At 47.3% G+C, this 18,005-nt stretch overlaps 1 protein-coding gene and 1 long non-coding RNA gene across 4 annotated transcripts in view; one reads left to right on the forward strand and one right to left on the reverse strand.

Annotated features, from left to right (window-relative positions):
- Positions 1–18,005, forward strand: part of LOC103348262 (uncharacterized) — a 48,011-nt gene that overhangs the window by 24,250 nt on the left and 5,756 nt on the right. Inside the window, exons 1-3 of one of the 3 annotated variants that reach the window (XR_011380042.1) lie at positions 7,739–7,845; positions 9,662–9,766; positions 15,474–15,588. This is a non-coding gene — a long non-coding RNA (uncharacterized lncRNA). Of the gene's footprint in view, positions 1–7,738; positions 7,846–8,480; positions 8,615–9,661; positions 9,767–15,473; positions 15,589–18,005 lie in introns of those variants that run through there. The other 2 variants (XR_516691.4, XR_011380041.1) reach the window with 2 other exon arrangements.
- On the reverse strand, positions 4,635–8,613 carry LOC100340483 (tubulin alpha-1A chain). Its single transcript, XM_002711101.5, has 4 exons — positions 8,384–8,613; positions 6,422–6,644; positions 6,133–6,281; positions 4,635–5,825 (listed from the first exon to the last, which is right to left on the reverse strand). Exons 1-4 carry the CDS (start codon positions 8,384–8,386, stop codon positions 4,845–4,847), a joined length of 1,356 nt encoding a protein of 451 aa, XP_002711147.1. The 5' UTR covers positions 8,387–8,613; the 3' UTR covers positions 4,635–4,844.

The following is an 18,005-nucleotide window of genomic DNA, read 5'->3' on the forward strand; positions in this document are numbered from 1 at the left end:
GGACTGGAACTGGTGCTCTGATATGGGATGCGAGTATTGCAAGTGGTGGTTTAACCTGCTTTGCCACAGTTCCGGCTCTGTACCACATTTTGTTCATCCATTCTTCCCTAATGTAAATTAGAGTTGCTCCAATTTTTAACTGTTATGAGTGAATAATGCTGCTATGAACATGGAAGTACAAATGTCAGTGCTTTCAGTTCTTTTGGATGTCACTGTATTGGTGCAACTAAATATCTAAACAAGCTACCCAGGAAGGAGGAAGCTGATTTCAGCTCATGGTTTTAGAGTTTTACAGTCTTAAGATTGAGTGGCCCCGTTGGCCTGGGGTTTGATGAGGGCAGAGGATGGCAGAATATGCACAGAGGAAGGGTCACATGATGAGTCAGGAAGCAGAGACAGCAACCGGGACCAACTTGGCTTTTATGACCAGTGCTGTCCAGGAACAACCCCCTTCTCCTTCTCCTTTTCCCCTCCCCCCTCCTCTTCCTCCTTCCATTTATTTATTTATTTATTTATTCAGAAGGCAGAGTGACAGAGAGACAAAGAGAAAGATCGTCTAACTGCTGGTTCATTCCTGACATGGACTCAACTGCTAGGGCTGGGCTGGGCCAGGCCAAAGTCAGGAGCCTCAGATGGGTCTTCCCTGTGGGTGCAAGGGCCCAAGCACTTGGACCATCTTCCATTGCTTTCCCAGGCACATTAATAGGGAACTGGATCCTAAGTGGAGCAGCTGGGACTTTAACTGGCACCCACATAAGATGCCGGCATTATGGCAGCAGCTTAACCCAATACACCACAATGCTGCAGTGACCTAAGGACCTCCCTCTAGACCTACCTCCTAGAAATCCCAATAGGATAAATCCTCTACACTCTTTAAAAATGATGAATTATTTGCTTATTTATTTAAAAAATTATTAGAGCTCCGATCTGCTAGTTTACTCCCCAAATACCCACAATGGCTCTGAGCTGGGCTAAAACCAGATCTCCCACATGAGTGTCAAGAACCCAATCACTTGAGCCAACACTGCTGTCTCCCAAGGTCTGAATCAGCAGGAGGAGCTGGGCCCATCCAAAGCCAGGAGCCAGGATCATCCTCTGGGTCTCCTACGTGAGTACAGGAGCCTAAGGACTTGGGCCATCCTCCACTGCTTTCCAAGGCCATAGCAGAGAGCTGCATTGGAAGTGGAGCAGCTGGGACTTGAACTGGCACCCATATGGGATGCCGGCACTGCAGGTGGCAGCTTTACCCCCTACACCACAGTGCTGGCTCTTAAATCATGTTTAATCGTAGCATATACCCAGAAGTGGAGTTGGTAGATCATATGGTCATTTTGTTTCTTTTTAAATTTTTTTCCTAGAATTTATTTGGGAAGCAGACAGATGGAGAACCTAATTCTGTGGTTCATTCCCCAGATGCCTGCATTGACTGTCTAGGGGGTCAACACTGGGAGCCAGAAACTCGATGTGAGTTTCCCATATGGATAGCAGGAACCCCACTAATTGAGCCATTACCACTGCTTTCCAGGGTCTGCATTAGCAGGATGCTGGGATCAGGAGTTTGTGTAGGGGTTCACTGCCAGGTAGTCTGATATGGTACATTTCCTAACCAGCGTCTTAAATGGTAGGCCAAGTGTATACCCCTCCCTGTGTTTCAGTTTTTGAAGAACTGTCATATTGTTTTTCATTGTGGTTTTAATTAAATAAAAAAGGGTATGAGCACATGGATTTTAACGTATCTTATATTTTTATTTCTTTGTTTCCATTTATTTAAAGGGCAAAGAGAGATCTTCCACCTGCTGGTTCACTCCCAGCCAAGGCTGGGCCAGACTGAAGTCAAGAGCTGGGAACTCAATTTGGGCATTGCTTATGGGTGGCAATTATTTGAGTCATTACTTGCTACTTCCCAGACTCTGCGTTAGCAGGAAATTGGAATTAGAAGCATAGCCAGGACTTGAACCCAGGCACTCTGACATGGGATCTGGGTGTCCCAAGTGGCATCTTTATTTCCGTGCTAAACGCCTGCCCCATAGTTTGTAATGGCTCAATGTTTGATTCTTGGATCCTTTTGATACTTTAATAGTCTTTTATATGATCTTTGTTTTCTGGGATGACAAAATATTTGAGGCTAGATTTGTGTATTTCCTGCTCCAGGCTTGGAATCAATCCTTCCTCCAAAACATCCTGGTTCCTTTTAATGGGCAATGGCATTTAGAAATCACCATCTCAGTGAAAGGGACATTCATTGCCACATAGGAGTTTTCAGTGGACAAAGCTAAAGGATGTTTTTTCCTATTGTAATTAAAATTGGCATTATTAAACTTATATTTAACTTGTTTGAATTTTTAGTAATTTTTAAAGATTTATTTATTTATCTGAAAGGCAGAGAAACAGAGAGGCAGCGGCAGAGAGAGAGGTCCTGCATCCGCTGATTCACTCCTCAAATGGCCACAATTGCCAGAGCTGGGTCGATCCAAAGCCAGGAGCCTGGAGCTTCCTCCAGGTTTCCCATGTGTGTGTAGAGGCCCAACAACTTGGGCCATCTTCTACTGCCTTCCCAAGCCACAGCAGAGTGCTGGTTTGGAAGTGGAGTAGCCAGGACTCGAACCGGTGCCCACATGGGATGCTGCACTGCAGGCAGTGGCTTTACCGGCTACACCACAGCATCAGCACCTGAATTTTTTGCCTTTATCTCTTTTATTCTAAATTTGACTCATTCAACCAACAGTCTTTGTATATCTACCTAACTTTTAACACTTTGCTAAGTGCTGGGAATGTACATTCAAAACTTACATTTAGGCCGGCGCCGCGGCTCACTAGGCTAATCCTCCACCTAGCGGCGCCGGCACACCGGGTTCTAGTCCCGGTCGGGGCGCCGGATTCTGTCCCGGTTGCTCCTCTTCCAGGCCAGCTCTCTGCTGTGGCCCAGGAGTGCAGTGGAGGATGGCCCAAATGCTTGGGCCCTGCACTCCATGGGAGACTAGGAGAAGCACCTGGCTCCTGCCTTCGGATCAGCACGGTGCGCCGGCCACAGCGCGCCGGCCATGGCGGCCATTGGAGGGTGAACCAATGGCAAAGGAAGACCTTTCTCTCTCTCTCACTATCCACTCCGCCTGTAAAAAACAAACAAACAAACAAACAAACAAAAAACCTTACATTTAATTTAGTTTCCATTTACTTTTTGTGCATTGGATTTTCTTTAAGATTTATTATTTATTTATTTGACAGAGTTAGACAGTGAGAGTGAGAGAGAGAGACAGAGAGAAAGGTCTTCCTTCTGTTGGTTCACCCCACAAATGACCACTACGGCCAGAACTACGCGGATCCAAAGCCAGGAGTCAGGTGCTTCCTCCTGGTCTCCCACGTGGGTGCAGGTGCCCAAGCACTTGGGCCATCCCCCACTGCCTTCCTGGGCCACAGCAGAGAGCTGGACTGGAAGAGGAGCAGCCTGGACTAGAACTTGGTACCCATATTGGATGCCGGCACCTCAGGTGGAGGATTGGCCAAGTGAGCCACGGCGCCGGCCCCTATTCTATTTATTTTGAAAGGCACAGTTGGAGAGAGGAGACAGAGAGGTCTTCCATTCACTGGTTCACCCTCAAAATGGCTACAACAGCCAGGGCTGGGCCAGGCGGAAGCCAGGAGCCATGAGCTTCTTCCAGGTCTCCCACGTGGGTGCAGGGTCCCAAGCACTTGAGCCATCATCTGTTGCTTTCCCAAGCCATAGAGACCTGGATGGGAAAAGGAGCAGCCTGGTCTAGAATTGGCCCCCATATGGGATGCCAGCACTCTAAGTCAAGGCTTAGCCCACTATTTCACAGTGCTGGCCCTTGGATTAACTTTTTTTCAAAGATTTATTTATTTATTTGAAAGTCAACTACACAGAGAGGGAGGGAGGGAGGGAAGGAGGGAGGGAAGGAAGGAGGGAGAGAGGGAAAGAGGGAGAGAGAGAAAATCTTCCATCAGGTTCACTCCCCAGATGGCCACAGCAGCTGAAGCTATGTCAATTGCAAAGCCAGGAGCCAGGAGCTTCTTTCATCTCCCATGCGGGTGCAGGGGCCCAAGGACTTGGGCCATCTTCCATTGCTTCCCCAGGCCATAGCAGAGAGCTAGATCGGAAGTGGAGCAGCCAGGACTCAAACCAGCACGCATGTGGGATGCTGGCACTGCAGGCAGCAGCTTTACCCACTATGCCACAGTGCTGGCCCCCATGGATTGGCTTTTTAAATAAAAGATCTCTTGATTTGAAAGGTAGAGTGACAGATAGATAGGAAAGATGAGAAATCCATCCACTGGTTCACTCCTCAAACACTACAACAGCCAGGAGCCAGGAACTCCCATCTAGATCTCCCACACAGGTGGCAGTGGCATAAGCACTTGACCCTCATCATCCACTGCCTTCCCAAATGCATTAGCAGGAAGCTGGATTGGAAGCAGCACAGATAGGATGCCAGCATTGCAAGCAGCAGCTTAACCAAAATACTGGAGTTCACATTTTATTTTTAAAATAAATGTAAAACACTAAGATAATCTAAAGTCATTTAATAGTTTGTGTATGGACCACAGGCAATGGTAATTCTTAATGTACTGAATATATAGAAGTTTCCAGACACTCGAATAAAAAACACAACACTGAATTTATTTAAGACAGGGAATACTTTATTCAAAACCCATCAGAGAAATGAACCGCTTGGGTCCCCGACAAAGCATTCATGTTTCAAAGCATAACTCAGTAATTGTATATGAGAGCATATGCTGCTACATACAAATTAACTGATCAGACCCCAAATTTCCACTGTTTGAAACAGAAAAAGCTTCCCTGTAAAAGCAGCACCTTTGCGACATTTTTAGTATTCCTCTCCTTCCTCCTCACCCTCACCTTCAACAGAATCCACACCAACCTCCTCGTAATCCTTCTCCAGGGCAGCCATGTCCTCACGAGCTTCAGAAAACTCTCCCTCCTCCATGCCCTCCCCCACGTACCAGTGAACAAAGGCACGCTTGGCATACATCAGGTCAAACTTGTGGTCCAGGCGAGCCCAGGCCTCAGCAATGGCTGTGGTGTTGCTCAGCATGCACACAGCTCGCTGCACCTTGGCCAGGTCTCCACCAGGCACCACCGTGGGAGGCTGGTAGTTAATGCCAACCTTGAAGCCAGTGGGGCACCAATCCACAAACTGGATGGTACGTTTGGTCTTGATGGTAGCAATGGCAGCATTGACATCTTTGGGAACCACGTCGCCACGGTACAGCAGGCAGCAAGCCATGTATTTACCGTGGCGAGGGTCACATTTCACCATCTGGTTGGCCGGCTCAAAGCAGGCATTGGTGATCTCTGCTACAGAAAGCTGCTCGTGGTAGGCTTTCTCAGCAGAGATGACGGGGGCGTATGTGGCCAGAGGGAAGTGGATGCGGGGGTAGGGCACCAGGTTGGTCTGGAATTCTGTTAGATCAACATTCAGGGCTCCGTCAAACCGCAGGGAAGCTGTGATAGAGGATACAATTTGACCTATCAACCTATTCAGGTTAGTGTAGGTGGGGCGCTCGATATCGAGGTTTCTACGACAGATGTCATAGATGGCCTCGTTGTCTACCATGAAGGCACAATCAGAGTGCTCCAGGGTGGTGTGGGTGGTGAGGATGGAGTTGTAGGGCTCCACCACAGCTGTGGAAACCTGGGGGGCTGGGTAGATGGAGAACTCCAGCTTGGACTTCTTGCCGTAATCGACAGAGAGGCGTTCCATCAGCAGGGAGGTGAACCCAGAACCAGTTCCCCCACCAAAGCTGTGGAAAACCAAGAAGCCCTGCAGGCCCGTGCACTGGTCAGCCTGTTTAAAAGAGAGGAATAGAAAAGATTAAGTCTTTGTTGTCTGTGATACAATCATAGTAAATAGTCTCACTTTTCGTACATCTCTAAGAATTTAGATCTTACTTTAACAAATGCTTTTTAAAAAGCGAAGACCTTGGAATTACTCAACATTTCTTCATTTAAAAATTCTCAGTATTTACAAAATGATATCAGATAGTTCATGTTTTAATTGAATTTTTAAAAACCTTTTTTCAATTTCAATTCTGTTTCAACCAAACAGCATCCCTTAACTTACTAATGTACTTTATTGTTGAGAGGAAACATACCAGCTTGCGAATTCGGTCCAGGACGAGGTCAATGATCTCCTTGCCAATGGTGTAGTGCCCGCGGGCATAGTTATTGGCAGCATCTTCCTTGCCTGTGATGAGCTGCTCGGGGTGGAAGAGCTGGCGGTAGGTGCCGGTGCGAACTTCATCTGGAAGAGGGAAGCAGACCAGCCACCTGTCACTGACAGCCTGCAGGGCCCCGGGGTGCCAGTGGCTCCCCCCTCACAGAATTGTCCCAGACCTGTCCCAGCACCCGGGGCTCTCACTGAGGCCACGGAGGCCAACTCACCAATGACCGTAGGCTCCAGGTCTACAAACACGGCCCTGGGCACGTGCTTGCCAGCGCCCGTCTCACTGAAGAAGGTGTTGAAGGAGTCGTCTCCTCCCCCAATGGTCTTGTCACTTGGCATCTGGCCATCGGGCTGGATGCCGTGTTCCAGGCAGTAGAGCTCCCAGCAGGCATTGCCGATCTGGACACCAGCCTGGCCGACGTGGATGGAGATGCACTCACGCTGTGTGAGGGAAAGAGAAAAATATATATAAATTATTTTGTATTAGCATTTTGAATTTTCAGCAAATTTCTAAAAGTATTTCTAGTAATTAGATCTTCCTCAAATTTATTTGCAGTTTTATCCCTAATATGATAGAAACGATGAAAGAAAAGCACCTGCTACAAATACTGCAGATGGGTGTGGTCTGAATAATAATGTCGCCTTGGCACAGTTTAGCACATGGTGCAAGCCCATTGTTCACAGAGCCATGCTTGAATGGAAGATTTTTTTATGGCTTCAAAGCACAGATTTTGTAAAATGAAGTAAATTAAATTCAATCCAATCATGGATTGGAATTCATTTTACTGCTTTTTTCCCCCTTTAACTGGAGATTAGTTTCTTCTGCAGAGGACTTAGGATTCCAAGAGGCATCTGTACTGCAGCTGCAAGCCACACCCTTCTGCAGTCTGCCTGCAGGATCCATCAATACTAGGAGTTATTAGAAGCTAGACAAAAGTCTGCCTCTGCATTGCTGCACTGCCGTTATTTGCTGTGCCTGGCGCTAGCCTGTACTGTCTGCTACATTATTTAACAGAGCAAGCTCTATTTCCAGCAACTGCCTATATGATCTCATTGTGCTGTTTTGCTAGTTCTTCCCCTGACCCAGCCTGGGACCATGCTCCTGAATCGAAATGAATTAATGAAGACACCCTAGAACAAAAGACGGCTGGAGAGCAGAATGTAATTCTTTGTCTGCAGCAATTGTGTTACTTTAAGTTTTTACAGAATCGCCTCCACTGTAAAAAACTGAAAAATTGTTAGTATTTTTGAAACAACAGTTTGCGAGTTAGGAAGAAATGTTATATGAGAAGCTAGCAAAGAACAAAAGCCCAGTGAAAGGACAGTGAAATATGTATTTAAAGCAACAAAAAAGTGTTTTCTTTCTGAAATTCTTTACCCACCACATAAAATTCTTACTCCTCATCCCACAGAGATTGTCACTTTTAGGGCTGCAATTTTCATTGTCTGCTCCCTGGGGCGGGGGCGGGGCAGGCGTTCCCGACCGCAGCCCAGCAGGCACCCAGGGCGGACCCTGCGCCCCCCCACAGCCCGGCCCCGCAGCCCTCAAGGGCGTGGCCACGCTGGACCAGACTTTAAAGGGCTTGTGAATTGGGATTCTGGGCCTCGAGAAAACAATTTTTTTTCATCTGAGCTTTAGCAGGTAATGAAAACCCTTTTGAAGTCTTCAGTTCCGCGGTGATGCAAGGCTTTTATTCAAGGCTTCCCCGTGACCGCGGAGGCTGAGCGAGGGCGAACCCGGTCCGGCGGCTCCAACACCGGGGAAGCCAGAAACAAACAACCCCGCCCCTGCGCCGCCCCGGCCCCAGCCGCTAGTAGACGGCTGTCTCTCTAGAACGCAAGGGTCTTGCGCCAACCCGAGGCTTCCCTCGGTTCCCGTCCTCCTCTCCGCGCCCAGCTACACCCAGCGCCCCCGGGCTGCAGGTCCCCGGGGAGCCCCACGAGCGCGGAGCGCACGCCCCGCCCGGCTGCGGACCCTCCCGCCCCGCCGGAGGGGCAGCTGCGGCCCCGGGGAGTCCTCGGCGACAAACACTCCCTGGCGTCGCCTTTGTTCGTCCCGGCCGGGCCCTGGCTCCGCACTGCGGCAGCGGCAGGGCGTAGGGACCGAAAGCAAACAAAGCCACCCTGGACAAAAAAGGCTACAAAGGGCTCCCCGGGCCGCCTGGGGGGCCGGCGCTTACCATGGTTGCTGCTGCGCGCGGAGGCCGAGAGGGAGGCTGCTGCTTCTTACAGCGCGACTCTTAGGCGGTCGATGTAAGAGAACCTGCGGCTCGGGCGGTGGCGGCCGCCTATATACAGCCCGGTCGCCATGGGGATGGGCCGGGGCCTCTTCCTGTTGGTCCAGACCCCTCTCTCTGCCCGGAGAAGCCGCGGCAGAAGAGTGCTGATTGGTGCAGGCGACATGGGATGAGGTAATCGCTCCCCCACCCGTTTTCCCCCAGTATCCATAGACTGCATCCTTCAGACAAAGAGACCGAGCCAAAGCCGGCAGCCCAGCATCCATTACGGGGTGGGGCTCTCGGGAGGGGCGGAAGGGAAGAAAGAGGACTGCGGCTAGATCATTTTCTATCGCTTCAGTCTCAACCTGCAGCTAAAATCACCTAGGTACGGTTTCAATCGTAGCATTTGTGTTGAGATGGAATCTTCGTGAAGAATCGCCCCCTGACAGTACACTAAGCTACATTTGGTTACGAACCAGCATCTCGAATTGCTTTAAAAATAAAGTGGGAAAGACGGGAGCGATACTCAAAATGGTTTGAGTAAATATGCTTTCCCTTTCTCTCTTATTTTAATTAGAAAAGGACCCGGTAATACAGTCATCCAAAAAAAAAAAAAAAAGGCTCTGCAGGTTCAATTAATGTATTTTCATATCTTCTTTTGGGCACAGACACCCAAATAGCTCAACAAAATGGGTGATGGGAGGCATAGCCATACCGCATAAAAGAACACAAAAGGTTCTAGCATTGCAGTCGGTGAGAGCTAATGGACACATGAGGGTTAGCTGATGAGAGATACTCATTTGCCAAAAGACTCTGTAATATATTTTGTGAGATGTAGAAATGAATCATCGTTCCCAATACAGAATTGGGAAAACACAAGGAGAAAGAATTGACTGCAGAAACCGGTATCCCTTGTGTGTGCAATTATATTTCTGCATTGCTCGCCTTTTGGGAAAGTTACAAACAAAAAAGAGTAACCAAAACACTAAATTAAAAAGAAGACAAGAAAGATGTAGGATGCAAAAAGAGGACCACTTTGTATTGTTGCCTCCATCTGCAGGCAACTCTGCAGTCTCAGTTCAACCGCAGTCCATTTTTATATAGTGCTTATAAGAATGGGGTCCACACCCTCCTAACTGTGGGAACCTTAGCCGGCCTCACACCGCTGCTATTCAGCTGGAGACTGGTGGCTGCCCAGAGGCCTCTTGGGGACAAAAAAGGCTTTGCTTTCCCCCCTAGGAAATGGTTTGCTGCTCGGAACGGCTCCATTCTCATCAAGGATGGGCTATGCAAAATAGGTCTCCGGGCTGTGCACCTCTTGCCATTGTGGATGACATTTCAGAGGTAAAGAGATTTGTTTGACTATCAAAAATAGAAATTTCTGTTTTTCCTTTCAATTTCCAGCAACTGATTTTCGGGGGCTGCATTACTACAGCGCCCTGTGGAGCCCAGTCACTGCTGCGGGCTGGTGGGCAGAGCAGGGCGTGGGCAGCACTGCAGGTTGTGGGATGACAATGGCGGCTGTGGGACTGCGCTAGCCACACCTCTGCTTTGCTTGCACAGATTTGCTGCAGTAAGTTCTCTAGAAAAAAATGAAGCCTAACACACAAGCCATTTTATCTACTGCTTGCATATTTCATTGTAAAAGTAGTCAACATCACCTTGTTGCAATCCTTTTAGCCAATAAAATATATTTCAGTAAAGAGACAGAAGGATTGAGGATGACTTGAATACTTTCTGAACCCAGAAGTGTGTTTAACAAAGATAAAAAGTAAATGGCCTAGAGAGCATAAAGATTAATAGATCATTAAAAATGCTTAAACCATTTTAATAACAAAGGAAATCAAACATTGCTAGACTGTATATAGTAAGTATAGAAATCTTCTTTTTGGAATGAGCAATAGTCTTGAATTTCTATTTTCCTTACAGTAGAAAAAAATAAATTAAGAAAATTTTCATCGCCCCAGTAATTTCAGTCCTTTTTGTGTTTTACAGAGACTTAACTACAAGAGAGGAGGGTTCATGGTATTGATTCTTTGTAACTCTATCTCAGAGCCATTCTGTTCTTTATGTAAATGAAGGTCTTTCTCCCTCCTCTTGGGCAGAAGTAACAATAAGATCTAGGTCAGCAATAGTGTATTTGACAATCTTAAATATATAAGCGGGAGATCAGAGAAAATAACCACTCTGTTCTTTTTGTTTCTTCATTATCTGATTTAAAAGCATTCAAACTATGGAAAGCAAAAAAAAAATTTTTCTTACTAATTTACTTCCTATTTTTACTGCTAATTTTTAAAATATGTATTTGTTTGAAAGGCAGAGTTACAAAGTGAGAGAGGGAGAGACGAGAGATCTTCCATCTGCTGGTTCGGTCCCCAAATGGCCTCAACGGCCCAGGCTCAGCAAGGCTGAAATCAGGAGGACGAGCTTCATCCAGGTCTCCCACATGAGTGATGGGACCCAGGAACCAGATGCTCAATCTGGGTTTCTTACATGGGTGGCAGAGACACACATACATGAGCTATCACCTGCTGCCTCCCAGAATGTACATTAATGAGGCGGCACTGTGGCATGGTGGGTAAAACCACCGCCTACATTGCTGGAATCCCATATGGATATCTTCTCGAGCCCTGACTGCTCCACTTCTGATCCAGCTCCCTGCTAGTGCACTTGGAAAGGCAGCAGAGGATGGCCCAAGTGCTTGGGCCCCTTCACCCACATGGGAAACCTGAATGAAGCTCCTGGATCCTGGCTTCTGCCTGGGCCAACTCCAACTCCAGCCATTGCGACCACTTGGAGAGTGAACCAGCAGGTGGAAGATTCTCTCTCTCTCTCTCTCTCTCTCTCTCTCTCTCTCTCTCTCGCCTTCTCTCTCTATGACTCTGCCTTCAAAAAAGAATGTACATTAGTAAGAAGCTGGATTGGAAGAGGAGCTGGGACTCAAACCCAGGTAGTCTGACATGGGATGGGAGCTTCCCAAGTGGCATCTTAAACACTATACTAAACTTGCTCACCCCAGCCTGGGTAGGATTATTCAAAAGTAGGGGGTGGCAGAGTTTTGATTTATGGTATTAATGACTCAGTAAAATCAGAATGATTCCTGAAACATTTGGGGCCCTGTATATGTTATCCAGTAGTCTCATCCCCTTTCTCTCCTTTTTTATTTGAAATAGTTGCACAGAGGGAGGGAGAGACAGATATCTGCCATCCTCTGGTTCACTCTTTTTTTTTTTTTTTTTTTTTTTTTTTTGACAGGCAGAGATGACAGTGAGAGAGAGAGACAGAGAGAAAGGTCTTCCTTTTGCCATTGGTTCACCCTCCAATGGCCGCCGTGGCCAGCGCACTGTGGCCAGCGCACCACACTGATCTGATGGCAGGAGCCAGGTACTTATCCTGGTCTCCCATGGGGTGCAGGGCCCAAGTACTTGGGCCATCCTCCACTGCACTCCCTGGTCACAGCAGAGAGCTGGCCTGAAAGAGGGGCAACCGGGACAGAACCGGCGCCCCAACCGGGACTAGAACCCAGTGTGCCGGCGCCGCAAGGCGGAAGATTAGCCTAGTGAGCCGCGGCGCTGGCCTGGTTCACTCTTCAAGTGATCACAACATATAGGGCTCAGCCAGGCCAAAACCAGGAGCCAGGAACTTCTTCCGGGTCTCCCATGTGGGTGGCAGGGATCCAAGCACTTGGGCCATCTTCTGCTGCTTTCCTAGACACATTAGCAGGGAGCTGGATAGGAAGTGGAGCAGCCAGGACTTGAACCTGCACCCATATGGGGTGCTGGCATCATAGGCAGCTGCTGAACATATTCAGCCGCAATGCTGGCCCCACCAGTTTTTACAGTATCATTATGCATGTTTAAATATTTTGCTAACGATCATTCTTGTACAGAGTAATAGCATGAAACATTTCTCTTTCATAATACTTACGGAATTCTGATGATTTCTTTGCATGTCTATACTCTGCTTTGTTAAAATGCAAGTTGAGTCCTAGTTGCTTGTAAAGTGCCTGGCGTACAGTGGATAGTAATACATGCTTGTGGAATTAAATGAACAGCTCTCTATGCTAATCTAAAAGTATTTAACAAAGTAATTTATCATAAATTTTTTAAATTAATTTATTTATTTGAGAGGGAGAAGGAGAGAGACAGACGTTTTCCATCTGCTGGTTCACTCCTCAGAAGGCCGCAATGATGGAGCTGTGCCAATCCGAAGCCAGGAGCCTCCTCTGGATCTCCCATGTGTTTGCAGGGGCTCAAGGACTTGGGTCATCCTCTACTGCTTTCCCAGGCCATAGCAGAGAGCGGGATTGGAAGAGGGGCAGCCAGGTCTTGAACCGGCACCCATATGGGATGCCGGCACTGCAGGCAGCGGCTTTACCCAGTATGCTACAGCGCTGGCACCACCATTTATATTTAAAATGCATTTACTTGGGGCCAGCGCTGTGGCACAGAGGGTAAAGCCACTGCCTGAAGTGCCAGCATCCTGTATGGGTGTCAGTTTGAGTCTCAGCTGCTCCACTGCTGATCCAGCTCTCTGCTGTGGCCTGGGAATGCAGTAGAAAATGGCCCAATTCCTTGGGCCCCTGCACCCGCATGGGAGACCTAGAGGAAGCTCCTGGTTCCAGCCTTCGGATCGGCACAGCTCCGGCCGTTGCAGTCAGTTGGGGAGTGAACCATCGGATGGAAGACCTCTTTCTCTGATTCTCTCTGCCTCTTCTTCCCTCTCTGTGTAACTCTGACTTTCAAATAAATAAATAAATCTCTCTTAAAAAAAAAAAAAAAGCATTTACTCTGTGTCTGTAAGTGAGCCCTAGACCATCACTGGTAGTAGGGAATTCTCTTTTCTCTGAAATCTTCCAATCTAATTGAGATGTTAAAGCATGCACATATGGGTAGGTTTGAAAGTAGCATGTGTTTGGTGTATGGAGAGGGACCTCATGCATGATCCCACATATCATAACTTACATAGGAAATAAGGGAACTCTCTAACACTTTTCTACTTCTTCCTCCTTTTTTGCTTCTAAATCCATTCCAGTCTGGGTTATGCTCCTATCACTCCTTGAAACTAAAGTCCCTCCTGTTTGTTATTAGATCTCCCAGAAATAATTTTCCTCCCAAGGTTTATGTATTTGAAAGGCGGAGAGATAGAGACATCGGCTGGTTCACTCCCCAAATACCTTCAATGGTGGGCAGGAGGGAGACTGAGCCAGGGTCTCCTCTCCCATGTGAGTGGCAGGGACCCAAATATTGCAATAATCTAAGCTGAAGGTTCCAGACCTTCATAATCAACAGTGAAATAGATAGAAAGAGATAATGGAAGAGATCATTCAAAGAAAGAGTCTTGGCGTGTTTGGTTGGACACATAGTAAAAGAAAGGAAGGAGTCAAAATTAACTCTAAAATAATTAGCCTACAGGCCTAAGAGAATGAACTGGTGGTGGTGCTATTGACAGAAATAGGGAAGTTGAAAAGAGAAGTGAGTCTGAGCAGGAAATGTGTGTCTGTCTGTGTGTTGGGAGGAGGGTGTTAAGGTCAGGAAAGTTGAGTTGACGCGAGCTATACATTGAGTGTTAAACCATTTGAGGTGATGGAGGGATTGAGAGCAAAAGTCTTGGTGGCCACTGGGAATCTCAAGTTGGCGCTGGGACAGAGGCAGAGACCTACACTTGAAGTCTAACAGTATGGTTCTAATGCCAGTGGGATGTTAGGAGACTAGAATTCTCCAGTGTGACACAGAATTTCAAGTGATGCCACAGAAGAGGAAATTTAGGAGGTTGACTTACCAGGTTTGGGAATAGATTTAATAAATGAACAACAGTAAAAGACCACCAGAGAAACAAGTGTCAGAAGAGGATAGAAGTAGTGTCCAGAAGAAGGAGAAGTTCAAGGAGATGACCTTGACATTTATAAACAAAGGAGAGAATGCCAAGAGAGTACTGAGGGGTGGGCTAAGCTGTAATGCCCACAGCCCACACTGGAATGTGGACTTGACTCCCGCTTCCTGCTCCTGACTCCAATTTTCTGCTAATGCAGACCTTGGGAGGCAGCAAGTGACAGAGCAAATGATTGGGTTCTTGCCACCCATGTAGAAAACCTGGATTGAGTTCCCAGCTCCTAGCTTTGGCCCTTGGCCATTGCAGGCATTTGGAGAATGAAACAGCACTGTCTCTTTCTCTCTTGGCCTCTCAAAAAAAATTAACAAAGAAGGCTCTGCATAATATAAAATACTGTAGAGAAATTGTTAAGTAAAGACGGAAGAGTACTCATTGGATTTTTTAAAGTGTTTTTTTTTTTAAGATTTATTTATTTATTTGAAAGTCAGAGTTACACAGAAAAAGAAGGAAAGGCAGAGAGAGAGAGAGAGGTCTTCCATCTGCTGGTTCACTCCCCAAGTGGCCTCAACGGCCAGAGCTGCACCAATCTGAAGCCAGGAGCCAGGAGCTTCTTCCAGGTCTCCCACATGGGTGCAGGGGCCCAAGGAGTTGGGCCATCTTCTGTTGCTTTCTTGGGCCACAGCAGAGAGCTGGATTGGAAATGGAGCAGCCAGGACAGGTACCCATATGGGATGCCAGCACTGCAGGTGTTGACTTTACCTCCTATCCCACAGCTATGACCCCGTTTTGGATTTTACAACAAGGAAATCAACATATAACAAGGGCTTGGAATAAAAGACAGTAGGAAATGTTGCTCTGGTGGAGTTCAAAATGCAATACAATGTCTTGAGAGCTAGGGAACAGAGGCCACACAGGAGCTGCCTGACACAAAGGCAAAGCTGGCTGTGTGGTTTTCCAGGTGCCGTGAAGTCACAGTCCCCACTTTTTTCTGCTCAGTGTGTCTTGTCTCACACCATGTTACTACCTCTGTCCCCTTCACAGCGTGCCCATACCTGCGTGTCACCTGCCTGAGTGGCGTATGTTCGAATGCCCATGGCTGTATTCAAACAACTAGATTTCTCTTAAGTTCTCTTGCAAAGTACACCTCAAAGTCTAAATGCAACAAAGAGGTGGGTCTGATTATGTCACCACACTGAATTTATGCTGGTCTTCATTTTAGGATCTAGCAATGTTACAGTGATTATGACATTGAGGAAATTCGCTCTCATCGTGGGTGGCCTCGAAAGACTAACCATTGAAGTCACCCAGGGCACACTCCAGTGCTAAAAAGTTAGGTAAGAGTATGACCCTCTCTCTGGAATCCAGAATTTTATTTAAAATATAACATGCTTTCCCTCAAACTTGGGCAACACAGTGCAATATTACTGCATACTAGTTTTTTCCTGGATAACCATGGTAAGAATTATTTGTAGTCATTCTGGTTGAGTTTCATGTATGTTGGGAAAGACTCAGTATATAGCAGAGATACATATTACTGACTTTCTATTCCAGAAGTAAGATATACAACAGCATGATAGGTATCTATATTCTGTAATTCTGAAAATGTGTCTCTGGTGGTAGAATACTTTGATGTTCAATCATTTCCTGAACCACTTTTTTTTTTTTTTTAAGATTTATTTGTTTATTTGAAAGGCAGAGTTCCAGAGAGAGAAGGAGAGACAGAGAGAGGAAGATCTTTCCATTGGCTGGTTCACTCCCCAAATGACAGCAATGGCTGAGGGAAAACCAGAGCTAGGAGCTTCATCTGGGTCTCCTACGTGGGTGGCAGGGGCCCAAGGACTTGACCATCTTTCACTGCTTTTCTAAGTGTATTAGCAGGGAGCTAGATCAGAAGCAGAGTGGCTGAGATTAGAACCGACACCCATACAGGATGCTGGCTTTGCAGGCGATTGTGCCTGCATAACCCATTGTGCCACAACACCAGTCCCAAACCACTGCTTTTGTTTTGTTTTAAGATTTATTTATTTATCTGAAAGGCAGAGTCACACAGAGAGGCAGAGAGAGAGAGGTCGGTCTTCCATCTGCTGGTTCACTCCACAAATGGCTGCAAGGGTCAGAGCTGGACCAACCTGAATCCAGGAGCCAGGAGCTTCTTCCAGGTCTCCCAAGTGGGTTCAGGGTCCCAAGGACTTGGGCCATCTTGTACTGCTTTCTCAGGCCATAGCAGAGAGCTAGAATAGCTTTTCCTGCTGCACCACAGCACCGGCCCCTGAAGCACTGTTTTTTTGTTTGTTTGTTTGTTTGTTTTTGACAGGCAGAGTGGACAGTGAAAGAGAGAGAGAGAGAGACAGGGAGAAAGGTCTTCCTTTTCCATTGGTTCACCCCGCAATGGCCGGATGCAAAAGCAGAGGTTTATTTGTACCAGCCGGCTAGGACCCCCTACCTGCACACAGCCCTTTAGCAGTGCACAGGCAAAAGGCCCTCTCGTTTGCATAAGAGAGGTTTTTATAGCCTCACACTTACAAGGGTGCAGGTCATCTCCTACCTAGGTTACCTTCTTACTCTCTATATGGTAGGCATTGGGACCTAACATGTTCATTGGTTCATTTAAACGTATAGGCTGTATACGTTATGTGGCGGGAAGGTCACACAAAGGAGATGGCACAGGGAGTGGGGAGTCACTGGGGGGAAGCATTGGGCCATAAATTCCAGGGGAGCTGGTGGGGAGCAGAAGGTCATAAATTCCAGGAGAGCTTATTTAGCAAACTAGGGAATCTATCCCTACAATCTGAAGCCAGGAGCCAGGTGCTTCCTCCTGGTCTCCCATGCGGGTGCAGGACTTAGGCCATCCTCCACTGAACTCCCGGGCCACAGCAGAGAGCTGGACTGGAAGAGGAGCAACCCGAACAGAATCCGGCCCTGGCCGGGACTAGAACTTGGTGTGCCGGTGCCGCAGGTGGAGGATTAGCCTATTGAGCTGCGGCACCGGCCTGAAGCACTGTTTTTAATGAAGTATTTATGTCCTCAGATACACATTTTAATTTGCACTTCTTCCTAGTGCATCGGGGTGGTGATTAACCCAAGCCTTCCAATGAAATCTGAAAAAGGGGACAAAATTTGAAGAGGCTCAAAAGCATTCTTACAGAAGAAGGAACAGAAACTTAGAAGATGGAAATCATCTGTCTCCACGAAGCACAATTTATAATTTGGTTGCATTTCATTGACCCAAATTACACATATGCACAAGAGTGCACACTGGGGGCCGGCACTGTGGCTTAGCGGTTAAAGCTGCTGACTACAGTGCTGGCATCCCTTATGGGCACCATTTTGAGTCCCAGCTGCTCCACTTCTGATCCAGCTCTCTGCTGTGGCCTAAGAAAGCAGTGGGAGATGGCCCAAGTCCTTGGGCCTCTGCACACGCAAGGGAGACCCAGAAGAGGCTCTGGGCTCCTGGCTTCAGATCGGCTTAGCTCTGGCCATTGTAGCCATTTGGGGAGTGAACCAGCAGATGGAAGACCTCTCTCTATCTCTCCCTCTCTCTGTCTATAACTTTAACTCTCAAATAAATGATTGAATCTTTAAAAAATGAAAAGATGTGATCATTTAAAAATAATGCAGACTGAACCACCTCTGTCCGGCCCCCTGCCTTCCCAAAGGGGATGGAAATTAGGTGGCAGACCAGGGAGGTTGCCATGGTGCACTGGCCCCAGGGATTTGATAGTAATCAAAAGACACTCCGGACCCCATCCCC

The sequence above is a fragment of the Oryctolagus cuniculus genome, chromosome 11 (genome assembly GCF_964237555.1).
Source record: "Oryctolagus cuniculus chromosome 11, mOryCun1.1, whole genome shotgun sequence".
Taxonomy (NCBI): domain Eukaryota; kingdom Metazoa; phylum Chordata; class Mammalia; order Lagomorpha; family Leporidae; genus Oryctolagus; species Oryctolagus cuniculus.

Bases quoted from the DNA above. Each gene is read 5' to 3' on its own strand.
- LOC100340483 (XM_002711101.5), bottom strand. The intron at 6,282-6,421 runs GTGAGTTGGCCT...TCCCTCTTCCAG, and splicing joins CCTGGAGCCTACGGTCATTG to ATGAAGTTCGCACCGGCACC. The intron at 5,826-6,132 runs GTATGTTTCCTC...TCTTTTAAACAG, and splicing joins TGGACCGAATTCGCAAGCTG to GCTGACCAGTGCACGGGCCT.